This window comes from Eurosta solidaginis, chromosome 2 (assembly GCF_040869045.1).
Source record: "Eurosta solidaginis isolate ZX-2024a chromosome 2, ASM4086904v1, whole genome shotgun sequence".
Lineage (NCBI taxonomy): Eukaryota > Metazoa > Arthropoda > Insecta > Diptera > Tephritidae > Eurosta > Eurosta solidaginis.
The window spans coordinates 178,393,759-178,413,403 of record NC_090320.1 but is presented as its reverse complement, the minus strand read 5'-3'; the positions used below and the strand labels follow the sequence as shown (position 1 = coordinate 178,413,403).

General features: G+C 35.7%; 1 protein-coding gene across 7 annotated transcripts in view; it reads right to left on the bottom strand.

The window, feature by feature from the left end:
- Nucleotides 1-19,645, bottom strand: part of bru1 (bruno 1) — a 956,171-nt gene that overhangs the window by 443,313 nt on the left and 493,213 nt on the right. For 4 of the 7 annotated variants that reach the window (XM_067766460.1, XM_067766463.1, XM_067766462.1 and 1 more), the window contains exon 3: nt 12,660-13,075. In XM_067766460.1, the coding sequence (XP_067622561.1) occupies nt 12,660-13,075 (416 nt within the window). Of the gene's footprint in view, nt 1-12,659; nt 13,076-14,870; nt 15,308-19,645 lie in introns of those variants that run through there. The other 3 variants (XM_067766464.1, XM_067766465.1, XM_067766466.1) reach the window with 2 other exon arrangements.

Sequence of the window (19,645 nt, the reverse complement as noted above, 5' to 3'; positions counted from 1 at the left end):
AATTTACTTATATACAGTAAAGATATTAAATTTTTTGTTAAAATTTGAATTAAAAAAATTTTTTTTTTAAAAAGTGGGCGTGTTCTTCACCCAATTTTGCTAATTTTTATTTATCACATATATAGTAATAGTAGCAGCGTTCCTGCCAAATTTCATCATGATATCTTCAACGACTGCCAAATTACAGCTTGCAAAACTTTTAAATTACCTTCTTGCAAAAGTGGGCGGTGCCACGCCCATTGTCCAAAATCTTACTAATTTTCTATTCTGCGTCATAATGTCAACCCATCTGCCAAGTTTCATCGCTTTAATTGCCTTTGGCAATGAATTATCGCATTTTTTCGGTTTTTCGAAATTTTCGATATCGAAAAAGTGGGCGTGGTTATAGTCCGATATCGTTCATTTTAAATAGCGATCTGAGATGAGTGCCCAGGAATCTACATACCAAATTTCATCAAGATAGCTCAAAATTTACTCAAGTTATCGTGTTAACGGACGGACGGACGGACGGACGGACGGACGGACATGGCTCAATCAAATTTTTTTTCGATCCTGATTATTTTGATATATGGAAGTCTATATCTATCTCGATTCCTTTATATATGTACAACCAACCGTTATCCAATCAAACTTAATATACTCTGTGAGCTCTGCTCAACTGAGTATAAAAACAGTAATTGAACTTAAGTTGTTAAAAAAGCAATTTTTTCAAAAATTCTACATTGCGATTGGCTAGAATAATAAGCGAAATCAGTGATGCAAAATCCAGGGGTTTAAACCCTCTTTTGAAATGATTCCCACCTCATACTTAAGCTGACGAGATACGTACGTATGAGAAGGGTTTGAAAATCACTTGGCCTTATATTCAAACTTTTGTTGTTTATTTGCGAAACTTTAAAATTGCATCTGAAATATTAATTTTGATTTTCGCAGTTCATCATTCAACACCCAAGTCTCTTGGTTTGAAACTTCTTAAAGATGGCGGCCATATCCCCAACTAGCCCAGTGAGGTGAATCACATTGATTATAGCCTACCAGCCAAGTTTAAAAATAACCTACACGTTGCGGCTCCTGTTACATATGTGAATACGTAGGCACATATATTCACCAAGTGAGGCTTTGTCCTTCGCAAGAACACACAAAGTGGGGAAGAAAAAGCTTTCCCAAGACAACAGAACAAATGACTACCCTAACGTAGTGGGCAGTCGAACTAGTCTGAAAACTGCAGCTACGCGGTTATTTATAATGAATTCTTGTATCAAAAGGCAGGAAAACAACAGTTTGTACTGAGCCTAACATTAACATCTTTCAACTTAAAATCGGCTAACTTTCATTCTTAAATATAGTTTTGTTTATCGAATACAATGTTTCGAACACAAACGTGTGCAAATTTTATTCTACATTTTAAAAATTGTATCCAGGGTCCTTGTAAAATTTAAATTACGTATTCGAGGGGCGGCATCCTGGGCCGAATAGTTACTCGCTAAAGTATTATATAAAGATATTTCTCTGGTAGTGCTCGGCAGCATAAATAAATAATTATAAGGCGCGGTAACCTCCGAAGAGATTTTAGGCCAATTTTTCTTACAAATAGGCGGGATGGGACCTACTTGTTTTATGCCAACTCCGAACGGTATCTGCAAGGCAGCTGAGTTCTCACTCAGAGCTTTTCATGGCAGAAGTACACTCGGCGTACTTGCCAAATACTGCCGAGGAGCGACCGCGTTAGAAACATTTTTTTTATTGAACAAACTTTTTTCTGGTAGGCGGAGCACGCTACCATCACACCACCTCGGAAGCATGGCGCGACAAAAAAAAATCAGTTAGGAAGTCTTCGGAGTTACACTTAGGGCTTCTAGGAAAGTGACGTAGAAGAAGGTATGAGTTCAAAGTCGCAGTCCTTGCGCTGGCATATAGTGTGAGGGCGAGGAGGCATGGTAGTGACTGGAGGTGGACAGGATTATTACTGTTCGCACATCGGAAATCATGGCTCTTAAAACTAGAGGTGCCCTTTGCCGCGATCAACAATAGGCCAGCGTTGGTGCTCATCGTTAAAAACACAATAATTTATAGAAATCGTGCCGACAACGAGTATTAGGAGTTAGACCAGAACATCTCCATAGGTTAAAATACGCTTTGTACGAGACAAACAGACAAAAGAGTGAGCATTTTAAGTACCAAATTTTTTTCGGCAGACCGCGCAGTACCAGTCCCTTAAACCGGGTTTAGGTTCGAAGCCTCCCTGGAGTAAGAGAATGAAGGCAGTCCTGAAATTGTATGAGCGATCCACGAGACCTTGAATGGGGAAGATGCACAACAAATTTATCACTGATCTTTAGCCGTTCTGAAGATATCGCTACCCAAACCTGATGAAAAGTTCTTTTAATAAGTAAGCGTCGCAGGCTGAGTAAGCGTCGTAGGCTGAGTAAGCTCTGCGTAGGCAACCTATATACCAAATTTGAAGAAAAAAAGCTCTATTAGATGTCAAAATATCGAAGAGTTTTATTTATAAAAACCTTTAACCGTTCTGAAGGTTTCGCTGACGAAAGCTGTTTTAAAAGAAGGCGTCGACAGGCTAAATTTCATGAATTTTTGTGCAGATTCAGTTAGCCTACGTATACAAGCTATATGGCAAATTTGAATACAATAACTGTATTAAATTCATCAAAAGATTTATGGAACTCTACGAGTCGGCGACGAAGATTTAATGATGAGCTGAACGAGAGTTATGCGGACATCATAGTCTAGCGAACTGAAGCACAACGGCTACGCTGGCAAGGTCACGTTTTGTGAATGAAAGATGATGCTCCGGCTAAAAATGTATTCTTAACGGATACCTATCGAAGCAGAGGAAGAGGGCGGGCCTCAAGCCGCTGAAAGGCCCAGGTGGAAAACGATTTAAATTTCTTTGGTGTTATCAATTGGCGCCAATTAGCAAACCTAACAAGCGACTGGCGCGCCATGTTGGACGGTCTTAACCGTTTATACGGTTAAGGCCCAACTAAATAGGTGAGTTGTATTAGGAGTTGGTACAAAAGGGGTCGTGGTTATATACCGATTACGCTTACTTTTAGTACGAGTCTTACTCGTGGTCAGAAAAAACTGTGTATCAAATTTCAGTAGATTACCTGTAATAAAATAAAAGTTATTACAAAAAAATTCAGGTGTGCCAACTTCAAATTGTTTTTTGTTTTTGTTGCAGCTAATTGTAAATGAAAAGGAGTTTTCAATCCTTTTTTATAAGCTTTTATTTAGTTTTACTTTTGTTGTATGTAATGGAATCTTGCAAGTTAAATTTGATAAACTTCCCGGTGTCCGATTAAGCTGAAATTTTGCACACATGTATAACTCCGATGACAATGCAATACTACTTTGCGAGAATTCGATAAATTAATCGATAACATAGTTATCGGTAACGATTTGTGTTTACTTTGGCATAACAGCCTAAGTCCCATACAAACCCGCCGATACCTAACGTGGATTTTGAGACTTATACGTGGTGAATCACACGTGTCACACGTGGTGAATCTCACGCTTGCGAAAAGCGGAGACACAAGCCTCTGTTGTATTTCTGTGTATAACCAACATAGCTGAATTTTTAAGGCTGTTTAACTCTTTAATCTTTTCTGTAATTTATTTTGCTTTTGGAAAAATTACCTATTTGAAAAAAGCTGGCTGAAAAATATTGGCATAACAGCTTAACTTAAATCAAGAATGGAAAATCTTGGAAAATTTGAGCAGATGTGGCAATTTCGCGGGTCCGTTGAACGAAATATTGACAATCTATTGATCATCGCTAGGAAATTAGCGACATTCCATCAACTTAGCAGCACCTTAGCAATACTACTGTTATTATTTGGCCGCTCAAACACACCCATATTAATTGTGCATTAAATTTAAAATATACAACTCAAAAATGGCTCCGGTTGTTATGTCCGCAGCATTTATTTGGTGCAAATACAACATAATAATTTACACGGCCAAAGCCATAATAATTTGCACGGGTCATCAATTCTTTCTCTGATTCAAAAGCTGAACTACCAGCGCTACCGTCATCAGCGCTGGCGCCATGCAATTTACATCACTAAAATTGCACGAATGTCCAGGCTCATGACTTTGTTAATACAGATGGTGAAAACGAAGACTCAAAGGAATGCAACCTTGCAAACAACAGCCGTCATTTTCAAAGTGTAAAAAATCTGTGATACAACGAACGCTAACGCGGTTAGGCTGTTATCGGTAAGTGTTGCATACTTCTCTCGCACTTGGTTTTGTTTTACAGATTTTTGGCGATGGAATTTTAGCTAAGCGAAAGTTGGAATTTTATTTTAAAACAGATTTAACCTACAGATCAGAGATCTGCAATAAGTAGTTGTAAACTGAACGCGACATAGGCAAAGTTAAGTCATTTAACACTGTTTGACACAATTTTATATGTGCTCTCTGTCAAAAATGCTTCAACTAACTTAGTCACATTTTATTTCGATTATGAATATGCCCCAATATATTCGGATTATGATATAATAAAATTAAAGAAAAAAATAAAATTAAAAAAAAAAAAATTTTTTAAAAATAATCTTTTATTATTGGTTAATAAAATTAACTAAAAAGTAAGTTGATGCATTAAACGAAATGGATAGAATGAGAAACGTTACAAATAACTAAGTTAAGATTACGTAAATAATTTAAACAATATTTTACCCTACTAAAAATTATAAAAAAATCATATTTAAATTAAATTTAAGAAAAAGGCTTTTCTAAGAACAAGCTTCTATTACTTGTTAATAAAACAAACTAAAAAGTAAAAAATAATTTTAAAGAAAAAAAAACTTTTAAAAATAAGCTTTTATTATTGGTTAATAAAATTAACTAAAAAGTAAACAATAAATTGACTCTAAAGAAATATAACACTTTACAAGTTCATTGTAAGCTTTAACGATAATTAGGCTTTTTCGTCTGCGACAAAAAAATTCTATATTGTACATAATTATATATTTTTAACATTAAAACTTTACACCTACATTGCGATAGCAAGAAAAGGAGATCCTAAATGTTCTTAATTATGCCATCAAAATTCAACACCTTTTTTATTAGAACAATTAGGACTGTGATATAAACTGTAAGATTTAATAATTTAGGTGTAAAGTTTTAATGTTAAAAATATATAATTATGTACAATATAGAATTTTTTTGTCGAAAACGAAAAGGCCTAATTATCGTTAAAGCTTACAATGAACTTATAAAGTGTTATATTTCTTTAGAGTCAATATATTGTTTACTTTTTAGTTAATTTTATTAACCAATAATAAAAGCTTATTTTTAAAAAAGTTTTTTTTTCTTTAATTTTATTTTATATATTAAATGCAATATTTATTGTACCTAAATGAAAGGAAATTCTATGCTAATGCTAATGCATTGATAAATTTATACAATTTTCCCAGCTCTGTAACGAATTAGATTAGAAGCTCCGGCCAAAACTCGGGACAAGTGAAGTGAGCTATTTTACGTACATAAGTACCTGCCGTCGGTGGCCTAACCTTACGATACCTACCGAACTGTTTATTCAATCTACCAATACCTCTACTAATCAGCGCGAAAACAGTTTGGAATAAATAAAAATTGCATCGGAGCACATTTTCGTACAACAGGAGCTAGATTCTGTATTTGTGAAAAACTAAATGTACACTGATTGAAAACTCGTTTGCACACAAAATTTACACTAAATTTTCATGCCATCCTGTAAGGTATTGTGCACATTTAAAATATTCATCCAACGCCATGAAAACAAAAAAGTAATTCTGCAACAGTGCGTGTGAATTTTGAATGTCATAATAGTGTACAGTGACTGTCGAGAAAACTCACAGTTTAGCTTTGAAGAATCAGAATTTTAAAGTCTATACAATTTCAAGTGTACACTTTAAAACTCATAGTTAGTGAATCCAGCCCCAGGCTACCAAAAAATATAAACATATAAGAAAATCTACGAATATGAGTCTCCACTTAGCAATAAATACGTCAAAACTTTTGTGTCCAAATAAACCCTTATAGCATATCTCCACCAAGAGGTTTAACTGTTAAGATGTATTAAATCTCATATCTAAATCTGCACTGTCACCACTGTATTTTTTTTGACGTTTTATTTTTTCATATTGGAAAAATTATGAAGTGGGATCACATGCACAGTTTCAATTTTTGTGGAGTTTCTCAGCCACAAAATCAAATTAACATTTTCAAACTGTACACATGCATACATTTTCACATGTTATTTAAAGCAAACACATCTGAATATTCTTTTATGATACATTTTTTATTTCACTCAATGCAAATATTTAATTGTTATATCGATAGCTTAATGTGAAAATGTGCTAAGTCACTTTTTTTTTTTTATTTTATTTTAATGCAGTTTTAAAACTGAATACAAAATACATCGATCACAAGAAAAAAATATTTTAATTTTTAATATTTACGTGCTGTTTGCAATGATGTGTAAATGTGCTAAGTCGTCAACTGTTCAAAAAAAATGTGCTAAGTCAACCAGTCAATAATATCAATCTAAATTACTGGTAATTTCTTTGTGCGCGCATTTTATTTACTTATTTAATATATTCAGTCTAAAAGTACATGCTTTGTTGTTGTTTTTGTATTAACGATAACGACACTCCCCGAAGGCTTTGGGTTGATGGTCCTTTGCCGCATATAGATCCGGTACGTTCCGGTAACAAAGCACTATTAAGGTACTAGTCCGACCATTTCGGGAACGATTTATATGACCACATTAAACCTTCTAGGCCATCCCGTCCTCCCCACCCCCCAGTTCTAAGAGGAACTTTGGGTCGCCAGAGCCTCGGCTGCCAATGAAACAGAAGTCGCCACGGGCAGGTGAGGTTGGAAATTGCGTTGGAGAAGCTATATATTGCACTGGGAATACTTTGGGAGGGCGACCATGGATTCATCCAATTGAGAAATACCGGCCACATAGGCGGCCACCGTGGTAGCGTGCTCCGCTTGCCACACCGTATGCCCTGGGTTCGCACCCCGAGCAAAGCAACATCAAAACTTTAGAAATAAGGTTTTTCAATTAGAAGAACATTTTTCTAAGCGGGGTCGCCCCTCGGCAGTGTTTGATAAGCGCTCCAAGTGTATTTCTGCCATGAAAAGCTCTCAGTGAAAACTCATCTGCCTTGCAGATGCCGTTCGGAGTCGGCATAAAACATGTAGGTCCCGTCCGATCAATTTGTAGGGAAAATCAAGAGGAGCACGACGCAAATTGGAAGAGAAGCTTGGCCTTAGATCTCTTCGGAGGTTATCGCGCCTTACATTTATTTTATTTTTAATTGAGACATACCTTTGGTGTTTGATAAATGGTTTGCGCTGACCATAATCTACTTCAATTCTTACATGTCGATAAGTACATGCTTTGTTATAGACTAGTTAAAAGTAGAAAACAATTCAAGCTTAAACTTATATTAGCTGTTATTAAAATTAAGGACACTACTGAATCGATTTGCTAGATGTATAGTCTTAGCTATAGGTTCATTCATAGCATAATTCATTTTATTAGTTATTTAGATAAATAACTTATTATGCCGAAGATCACGCATTGGAATATATGGAATGAACAAATTAGATAAATCAGAGCAATTCGTGCTAACGTTTATTACATTATAGGCAAGCATGAGTGAGATTCAAGTTGTTCTGTCATGCAGAGCCTGAAGACCAAGCAATTTTCACCTGCTGGTATATGATGGGAGGCCGTCTGGCCAGTGAAGTGTTCTGTCATGCAGAGCCTGAAGACCAAGCAATTTTCACCTGCTGGTATATGATGGGAGGCCGTCTGGCCAGTGAAGCATACGTAAAACAATTTTTGTAAAACATTTTTGAACTCTCTCAATTCTATAGGAGTTATATTCATAGAAAGGATTTCATATTATTGAGCAATATTCAAGATGACTTCCGACCAATATAAAGTGCCTTCAACGTCATAGGGTCCTTAAAGTCACTGGTGTTACGTCTACTGAACCCAACCGTTGGAACAAATTTTGAAACAACGAAATTAAATTGACTAGAAAAAGAGAGTTTGGGTAAAAGATTACACCCAAGTCTTTACTCTCTTGATAACACGATTGAGAGACTAAGCATTTAGTTTGTAGATAAAGTATGTGGCAGTTGTATTTTTGCAATAAGACACAACACAGCATTTGTTTGAATTGAAATATAAATTATTGTCTGCGCACCATCCGGCAAGAGTCCAGATCAGAACCGTTAGAAGTAGTTTTACAAATAAATAGTATTTTTTGTGAAATATATAGTTTTAGTGTTTTATTTCAATCATTAAAAGTGAGGAGTGATGGGAAAACATATTGAGTACTTTTTGCTAAGTCAGGAGAAAAATTTGTTATGAGCGCGGAAATTGTGCTAAGTCATAAAATAGCTGCGGGTTGGCATACATGATTTTTATTTATCTTTTTCAAAGCTTCTACACTCAAAAGCATTGCAATTAAGATATCCTCATTCACAGTTTTGAAAAAAGAAGGTTATTTTAAAAGTTATTCATTTTTTTTCGTCTCCTGTAAAATTCGTAAAAGCTGACTTAGCACATTTTCACATTAAGCTAACGATATGAACGTTAGGTGGACATACCTGAAATATTATAATGATTGAACAAATGATTTAAGATCTAACTTAACAAAGAAGTACACGTTTTGGGTATTTATACCCGTTTACGAGGCAAAATCTGGATCAGGGGGACCCTTGAATGTATCATACGAAACATGTAGGTATGTATCAAACGAAGGTATTCACGAGCGTATTAACAAATTATAACATTTATATCAATATCTTACTTTCTTTAGGAAGTATTGATTTGAGGACTAGAGATAACCTTAGAATAAATTTCGAAAATATATGTATCAAACGAAAGATCTCAGGGCTGTTTTAAGTGCAAGCAGCAGGCATAAGTTATAGCATTTTGGGAGAGCTTGAGAGAGAAGAGAGTTAACGTTATGAAAGCCGTCTTAAATAAACATTGATTCGAAATGTTATCAAAGAAGCAAAAGTTCTTAGGGGCCGTAGGGTTTTTATAGAGTTATAACCACACTACCAAACAATCCCATTCAACTTAAACGTAAGGTGTTTCCCAAAGTATGTTTATTTCCCACCGGTAACTAGGTGTGAATTTTTTTATGATTTGCAATTGAATAGCTCAACATTCTTAGACAACATAGCGCCTTTTTCTATGTAAAGTAAAAGTTGATATACTTTATATCAAAGTTCCGAAGTAGGGGCAAAAGCAAGTATTCAAATAAAACTCATACACCCTAAAGTTTTTTCCTTCCATATACAGCGAAACGGTTTAATACCCAATAAGCATTTCTGTAAATGTTTTGATAAGTAACTTAAAGTAAACTTGCTGTAAGATCGCGCTTTCGAATCGAGCTCAAGGCCTTAACAATAATTATTTTATCTTATTATTGTTCTGATAAATTTTTCCTTAAGTAAAATTTTTTTTAAATTAGAATAGAAGAAAGAAAAAATTTAGACAACTAACAAAGCTCGTTGCATAGATCCATTTCGGGAACTGCAAAATTCCTTCATTGGCAATGTTTAGGCGCCGCTGCTATAACCATTCAGCTATCACAGCGGTTGTTTGTTTGTCTTCATTGTTTCTACTTCTATCTTGTTTTCTTGCCAATTGATTTTAACAGTGGTGCGACATCTGTTACAGAATCGATGTGAAAATTGGGCTTGTTTCATGGCAATAATGACATAGTGTCTAATTTTTTTCTTCTATTCTAATTTAAAATTTTTTCAATTAAGAAAAATGTATCATAACAATAATAATGATGAAATAATTCTTGTTAGGCCTTGAGGTCGATTCGAACCCGCGATCTTACAAATGAGTAGGTCGATATATCAACAAAAATTGTTAATACATCCCAAAGCACGGGGAAAAAGTGTCAATAAATATGACACTATGGCATCATTGTCATAAGACAAGTCACATTTTCACATCGATTGTGCAACAGATGTAGCAGCGCTGTGAAAATCAAATGGCAAGAAAAGAGGATAGAAGTAGAAATAATGAAGACAAACAAACAACCGCTGTGGTAGCTGAATGGTTATAGCAGCGGCGCCTAAACGTTGCTGATGAAGGAATTTAACAGTTCCCGAAATGGATCTATGCAACGAGATTTGGCAGTTTTTATTTTCTTTCTTATATTCTAATTTACAGCTTTTATCATTTGAGAAATGGCCTGAAGGTTTAATGTGGCCATATAAATCGTTCCCGAGATGGTCGGGCTAGCACCGGCAAAGGACCATCACATCGAGCAACTTTATCGCTACAACAATAACAACAACAACAATGAATTACTTATCTTAACAACATCTAACGTAAATGTAAGTATTTGATGAAATTTAAACTTCTAGCCGTTAAAAATGGGGCAAAAATGGCAGTTTATATGGGGTATATAATATATACACCACCGATCTCTATGATTTTTTCAGACAACAATATATGCTCTATACGTAAGCATTCGGTGGAACTTGAAGCTTCTAGCTATTAAAATGGGACAGAAATTACGAGAAGTTTCTTATCTGAACAATCGGTTGTATGAGATTTACACTATATATATCACCGATCTATAAACTTTTTCCAGACAACAATGAATGATCTATTCGTAAACATTCGGAGAAATTTGAAGCTTCTAGCTGTTAAAATTATGCTGAAATTACGAAGTTTCTTATCTGAATAATAGGTTGTATGAGATTTATACTATATATACCACCGATCTATACAATTTTTTCAGGCAACAATGAATGCTTTATACGTAAGTATTCGTTGAAATTTCAAGCTTTTAGCTGTTAAAATGGGGCAGAAATTGGGAAAAGTTTCTTATCTGAATAATAGGTTGTGTGAGATATATACTATATATACCACCGATCTATAAATGCTTTTCATACAACAATGAATGCTCTAAACGTAAGCCTTCGGTGAAACTTGAAGCTTCTAGCTGTTAAAATGGGGCAGTAATTACGAAAAGCTTCTTATCTGAACAATCGGTGGTGGTGGATACATGCTATATATATGACCGATCACATACATTTTTTCAGACAACAATATGTGCAATATAAGAAAGCATATAGTGAAGTTGGAAGCTTCAATCTGATAAATTGAGGAATATATGACAAACATCCTCTTTTCTGAAAAATCGGTTGTATAGTGGTCCGATCCGGACGACAAATGTCTAATCGGACACCAAAACATACCCGCTCACCAAATTTTCTGAAGATATCTCAAAAATATAGGGACTAGTTTGCATACATATAGACAGACGGGCATGGCTAAACCAACTCAGCTCTTCATCCTAGTCATTTCGGTATAGTTATTGGTGGGTCTATCTATTTTCCTTTAAGGACTTGCAATTTTGAGATTCGTGACGACGTTAATTTATCATTTCATTTTCATGAAAGGTATAACAATAATAAGATAAAATTATTATTATTAAGGCCTTGAGCTCGATTCGAACCTGCGATGTTACAAATCAGTAGGCCGATATAACAACAAAAAACTGTAACCTTGATGTGTTAAACGATATATACCTAAACGTTTTCGTTATATGTTAATTTTTTTCAGAAAACATTTTATAAGCGTTGAGGGCAAATGTTAATAAATAATTAAGCTGTGAAAGTAAATTGTAAATGTTTACAAAAAAGGCGAAAAAATTATTTGTCAACTATTTTCAGCTATGAAAATTTCAAATTATTTTCATAAACGTTTGTTCATGAGAGGGTAAAAAAAGTAAATTGTAAATGTTTACAAAAAAGGCAAAAAAATTATTTGTCAACTATTTTCAGCTATGAAAATTTCAAATTATTCATAACCGTTTGTTCATGAGAGAAATGGTTGTTTTTAAACCGTTTCTTGGATTATCCAACAACCCATTAGAATTGCAGCCATTCTTACAAAAAAAATTGGTAGACTCAATGTCTAATCACTTTCAAGAAGTCGTTAAGTCCAAAGGAAGACAAACCAATAATTGAAAATATATATTTCATTATTTTTATTAATTCAATGTGACGGACACCTTTGTCCACATTGTTTAGTACCTATTTTACTTTAATCGTGTTTATTTAAAACATAGAAGCGTTAATCAAAAGCTTTTCAGTACTATAAGAAAGCTAATACATTGTAATGACTAATAAGATTTGAATTAAAAATATTTTTAAAAATTTATGGGCGTGGCATATAATTAAGTAGCGCATACCATATATGTAATATTTCTATATTGCTACAAAAATCTAAGTACATTTCCCAACATCAGAGTGCCAATATACTGCTGTTTACATGTTCTTGTTTTTGTATTCAATAATCGAATGTACCAAAATTTAAGTTTTTCCTTGTCACACTTATGCTGCTGCAATCACAAAAATTTTATAGGCTGCCTTGCTTTGATTTCGCATCCAAAATACACTGGGAGCATTTTCTATTAGCAAAATAGGAGTATTAGATATACGGCGCATACGCTATTTCACGATTATTACTAAACAATTTGTAAAGAAAAAATTAACGTTTTGTAAGCTTAGTGTTTATTTTTATAAACTTGGATTACGTTTGCTTTGGTTGTTGGGTGTACACACTTTCACACTATTTGTCTTACCTTTACTTATTCCAGTCGCCTTATCCCGCAGTACATTTATTGAATGTACTGGTCCGTATTCTTCGAACATCTCCCGCAATTGTGCTTCATCCATGGATTTCGGCACTTGGCCAACAAACATTTTGATATTGTCTGGATCAGGCTCTTTTTCGCCGAAGGGCACGTCGGTTTCCATGCGAAAGCATGATGATTCGTTGTCGATAACATTTCGATTAGCCATGCACGTATTGTTGTTATTGTTGCCATTGGCATTGCAAAGATTTGGCGGTCCATTGCTGTTGTTGTCGATGCTAGTACTATTGTTGCTGATCAAAGATGGGTTACTACAACTATAGTTCGTGCCTGGACTAGAGATATGAATCGGACTGTTTGGAAGGCTGGTAGTGGTGCTGCTTTTATCACTCATTCCAAACGCACTGTAACGAAAGCATTTGATAAACTTGAACAGATTGCATTATATGTATATTAGGGCGATACACAATTTTTGACGGAAACCCACACAAAAGTTCTGTTTTATGGGGAAAGTTGTGTTGAGATCTTTTGATCGCTATAACCATGCGGATTACTATAAGAAAAATGTTTAAGATATATTCGAGAGAGTAAAGAACACTGTCCAAATAGCTTACCCATAATTTCATTTTATGAATTTTGACATAGTTTAAATTTTAAACTAGTAGACTGGAGCAAACATTTTTGACCCTTTTCATATAGCGTTCAATTCTCTAGAAAAATAACACTTGCGAACATAAAACTAACTGTGAACATTGCGAGCAAATTTCGGCTATAATATTCTTTTTTCTCTCGATTTTTTTTTTAGCATGCAGTTCTGTAGCCTAATTAATTTTAGTCTAAAAAAATACATGCTGCATCTATTTTGGATCGGTTTTTTTCTATGGATGGATATAGTATTACGTTTTGGAATCTGTTACTGAAAGCCATTTTCACTCAAACGATAACTATGCATTTTACAAATTTTAATAAGTTATGGATCTAAGGAGTGCTATTTGTTCACATATGTCATTAATCCGATCTACCATTTCAGAGCTTTTGTTACTGTTTCGATCACGGATCGTTAAACATCGTGAAGCACCTTTCGGAAAAAAATTTTCCAATATCAATGCGGCTTCGAGCCACTTATAGTTTATATTTTGTTAGACTTAAATTGAATTTTCATGCAGACTTCTCCAGATTTTTCAAACACAATTTGGAGGTAGGTTTGCTTAGTTTCGGTTTCAAAGTTCATGAAATTATGGAAAATAAAAACGAAAAACAAGAATACAATTGTGAAATTCGCTAAAAATTTCCACTGCAATTTTCAGGTTCGCAAATATATTATAATAATTTTCTTAATAACCTCTTAGATACAAATCAAAAGATGAAAAATCGAATTTTTTCCTATAATTTGTTGAATGTTGGATAATATTAAGGACACGTTTTTTTGAAGGCTATCTTGCCATCTAAACAAAAATGTTTAGTTTTTTGAATAACCCTAATTACATACTATATGTAAATACATACTTACATATATGTATATTGTAGACTTAAACATAGAAACCTTATGTATGTAGGTAGGTACGTGCAACCTCGGTTTGTACAAAAGTACAACTTTTAAGAGGTGGCGCTGTTGGAACGTGGAACGTGTAAACCAGAAATCGCTGATTGGCTATATGAGAGGGGTGAGAAAATTGAAAAATTTGCAAGAACAAAAGGAGTAAACTATAAAAAAACTGAAAGACTGAAGAGAACAGTCAATATACGAAGAGCGGTAAGGTACCAAAATCTACAATTCGACGAGGATGAATTGACAGAAGAATCGTGAATTGGAAGGGAATGGAGGGAGACACCGTGTCGAATGGGAGAGTTCAAACATCTTGATTAATTTGAAAGAAAATGAATGAAGTAGCGCTCTTAATCGATCGAGAGCCTTTTATTTTCTTTCAATGTATTTCCAGCCATTTTTAAATTTTCAATATAACTCTGGCTAAGATCTAACAAAGCCATAGAAGTAATGGATTAAAAAAGAAATTATAAAAGTTGATTTAACAAAACTCTTGTATGTTTTTCCGTGAAGTCTCCATTTAAACTCAGAGTTCGTATGTTTACAATATAATATTTCGCAAAATAAAACTTAATATTCGAGCACATGCAGCACTTTACACTTATGTAAATGAATAGAACATTATTCCTTAATAGCTGTATCACTCTACTCACTCAATATAAAGGTTATGCGCCTTTTCCGAAAAATCGAAAATGGATGGCCTATTTCCAAGAAAGCTGTGGCGAAACATTTTTGCAAGTATTCTTTAATTTCAGTTTGTAAAAAAAATCACAAATGTTCACGCTATACAATTTGTTGTTTCACGGACTATTTATACACTTTCCACGTAAAGATTGATTCGTGTTTAATGAGAGACAAATTAAAAAAGCACAGCAAAATTGGAAATGGGTTTGAAAATCCACACTTTAAAAACAATGTTGTTGCATAAAAGCTACACAAGAAGTTTAAATTTAAACTTTATTTCAAAACAGTGCACTAAATCCACATTTATAAAATAATAACTTTGCAAAATGCGCAAATTAAAGAATTTTGCAATAATGACCTAATTTTCCGTATGCCTTCGCTCACGATTATAAGACAAATGAACGAGAAAGTCGTAAACACCTAATAACGGCGGTAGTGGGGACTAGAAACATTCATTTACTTTTCCAACTAAAGGTAGATTCATTTTCTATAACGGTGTATCGCAAAAGTTTCCATCTCACATAGGGATGCGAAAAAACGGTGATGTCTCTCAATAGTAAAATATAAAGTCCAAAACATCAATTTTTATGAACGGTTAATCGATATCATTTGGATGTTTTTAGTTTAATTTACTTTTCTCATGAAAAGCTATTGCCTTCTCATTAATTTTCAGAGTTCATTGATGTTCGCAATAAGCTGTTCGTTTCTTGTGCCATATATGAGTTTTCTAAAAAATTATTGAAATAAACCTTTTCATCATGTAGTGTAGTATAAAATTGTAATTTTTGCACAAACATCGACCATAAAAAGTCGTTCATCAAAGGACGATGGCTCGATATTATTAGAATCGTAACATCGATGTTTATGATATGATACATAGATAATTTCGAAACTTCGATTATAGTTTGCATTTCCCAATGGCACAAAAAAATCTGTTAGAAACAGGGCAGTAAAATATAAAGGGTGTGACATAAATACCTTTGTTTGAACTACTCTTCTTTGCATTTCAGGACACATCTTGATAAAGTCTCTGTGAGTTTATTGCCTTGATCGCCGCACGACTATCAACATATAAATTGACGAGACTGGAGCTTAAGCACGCTTCCTGCAGAATTTCTGCTACTTGCTTTATGGCTACAATTTCCATATGATCTACTTACTTCTGGATCGACGCAGTAAACAGCAGACCGACTGGTTCCGATAATTTGGAACTATCGGTACACACGTTTGTACATACTGTGTTGCACCCTTTACGCACCTTTGCGCCAAACCTTCGGATATTTTGCTCCAAGACGTCCTTAGAAGTTCAGGTACCGGAGCTTTTAGACAGTTCGTTCTATATTAGATGGCAATATGCTGGTATGGTTATAAGGCCTGCACTCAAGCTGATCCAAGGCATTAATCATTCTTACAGTTGCTAACGCTAAATTTTTTAACATTAGGTTTGCAAGCGGGATGTTCAGAATGGCATAGAATGCTGCTGTTGGGTAGTTATTATGCTTAGCATTGATAATATGCAAACCCGCTCTAGTTTTCTTTGCCATACATCTTAGCATCCCCTTCCTTCGCTCTCTCTTCCATATGGAGTTTCCACGAGAACTTACTATCTAGTATAATTCCTATATATTTTGTTCTGTATTTTTCTTGTAGTTTTACCCCACCTTAGCTTAGGCTTAGTCCAAATAGGGCCGTTATATTTCCCAGTGAATAATATCACGTTGGCGGTTAACCCGGCTCCAGATGACCAGGCATGTACATCCCAGAGCGCCTAATCCAACACAGAGCTGATTACTCGTAGACACCTACAGCTTGATGACTGAAACGTCATCTGCAAACACCGTGAGTATGACTGGTCTTTTGTCGAACCGCGTAAGCAATTGCTTGATGACCAGCGTTGTTATTATTGTAGCGATAAAGCCATCGATGGTTTTGGGGAGAGTTATCGATGTAGATGGTCCTTTGTCGTACATATATCCCGTACGCTCCGGTAACAAGCACCATTAAGGTACAGGCCCGACCATATCGGGAACGATTTAATATGACCACATTAAAACTTCCTGGCCATACCGCCCACCACTCTCTAGTGAAGAACTTAGGGTCGCCAGAGTCTCGCCTGCTAAAGACACATAATTGGCGACGGGTGGGTTAGGTTCACAATTGGATTGGAGAAGCAATAAATTGCGCTGACAACCCCTTGCCCGCACAACTTCCACAGCTTTAGTGCTAATACCCACCCTGCGGCGTTTCTCAGTTTACAGATTTTGTGGCTTCGCATGGACCTCATTGCGATGGATTATTCTGCAGTTGTCCATGATTGCTCGTTTCAAGACACTGTTGGAAGCCCCTGCAAAGTCCAATTAAACACCGAGGGCGTGCTGTTCCAGGGCTACCTATTAATTCCAGGGCTACCTATTAATGACCACCCAATGTAACGCAGTATCTACTGACTTGCCTTTGGTGTTGTGTTGAAGAGAATAATAATTCATTCCTATTTCATTTAATATATACATATGTACATCTATTTATCTCTCTGAGCAGGAAAGATATCAAACTTAGAGGCCTGTGATCTTTCAGCTGTAGATGATTGGTTCTTCCCTCTTAAGGTATAAAGACTACTCGAGCCGCTCTTCAAAATTACGGGACGTAGTTCAATTTTATGCAATCCTCAAAGATTATCATAAGCCATTCCATAATCGTTCCACCCCCCACCTGCAACATATCCCATCTAGATCCGTCGATTTGACCCTGGCAAAAGTTTTTATCGCTTACTCAATTGTGATATGTGTGTAGATGTTGTTAACCAACTCTTCCTCATCATCTCCTGATGGGAAGTGTTTGTTAAGTAGCGCCTCAACGGACTCCTCACTACTATGTGATCATTTGCCGTCATCCTTTTTTGCTACTCCCTGCACTTGTTTTTCTTTGAGATAGGACTTTCTTCAGTATCGCTGTTTCATTTCAGTATTCTGTGCCCGCACAAACATTTTTCCATGAGACCCTTTTCTCCGCCACTGCGCTCACGTAATGGATTTTTTCCGCTAATTTCAGGTTTTGGAAGTCCGTTTCTACCTCCCTTCTCATAGAGTGTTATGCTTAGTTATAAGACTCCCAGCATCATTCAGCTGTTTGTCTACTTACTGCATCTCGGTTATACCTTCGTCATTTGTCGCTACTTCCAGGCTCTAGAGATCCCTTTCTACCTCCCATGTAAATATGTGGATGTCCTTAAGACTTGCAGCACAACTGAGGTGGTTGTCCGCCTCCGACACCTGTACCGCTGCGCCTATGGTCGCTACTTTCGAGTTCTTTATGTCCTTTTCTACTTCACCTGCTTTTGGCGTATTGAGGTTATTGTCCTTAGAACTCTCCTTTCTATAGCGCATATAAATACTACCAGCGCGCTACACAACTACGTTATGGCGACATGTCATTCCAGAATAATGGAGGATGGCAAGGAAAGTCCCCCTGTCAATGCCTAAAAACTCAACTTACAATAGTGAGTCGTATCTACCTACTAACATTGCAGGGGCTTTCAATTGCTTCCCTAATTTAATCGCAAGTCTTCGGTTATCAAGCCGTCAGCATGTCTTCCATAAATGGCGCCGCTGAAAACGCCATCAACACCCAGATAAATTTCGGACTGAACTAGCAAGAATCCCACCATAGGACGATGCTCGTGGTACTTGTCCTATTAAAATCTGTTGACGCAATCACAATACACTTGCCTTAAAAGGCTGAACGTAAATTATCTGAGTGGCCGGCATTAGTCAATTTAGGAAATAAACTTCAATGTCTAGGAGAAAATAACTGCCGACAACTGCACAATAATGGCAACATGCCCTGGCCCCTCAATGGATACATAAGTTTCCATTATGAATGATTATCCTCCCAGTTTGGTCTTTTCCACGGTAACTGTTCACGATGTGGAAAGATCAGATGACGCAAATATTCTACGTTAACGTCGATTTCGTTACATTATCGACTGTCTTAGGTGTAAGTTCGACAGAAGTCCTTCGTTCAAGGCTCATGCCCTCGAATTTGTATCTAAAGTACAAGACCGCAACAAAACTTCGTGTGGCTTGCCGGTAGCTCCTGGGGAAAGCAAACAGTTTCGCTGCTAACAACGTACAACACTGCACTCAGAGCTGCCATGAGAGCTCAATATAAAAAAACATAATGAATGAATTTCACCTGAATTGTCACAAACCGACTTCCAGGAGGATAAGCCGATATCTTCGCTAGCTTCTTGATGAGATCCATTCTATAGTGCTATGGCGCAACTTCGTTTTAGGTACTGCAATATTTTAACCTTCCTATAATGCCGATTGGCATGATATCTATCTATATATAAAATAAAATCGCAAAATGCCGTTGAAAGCCCATCACTTCACACAGAGTGCTCCGATTTTTAAATAGTTTTTTGCATTTGAAAAATTGCTACGGAAGATGGACATTTTTATTATAATTTCAATGCATATATTATAGGGAAGCGGATTATTTTCTTATTATTGCATTGTCATCGGGTTCTGAACTATATTCCAAGTTTCAAGCTTGTAGCTTATCGGGAAGTTACTTAAATTTCAAGTACAACAAGTAAGTAAGGCTAAGTTCGGGTGTAACCGAACATTACATACTCAGCTGAGAGCTTTGGAGACAAAATAAGAGAAAATCACCATATAGGAAAATTAACTTAGGGTAACCCTGGAATGTGTTTGTATGACATGGATGTCAAATGGAAGGTATT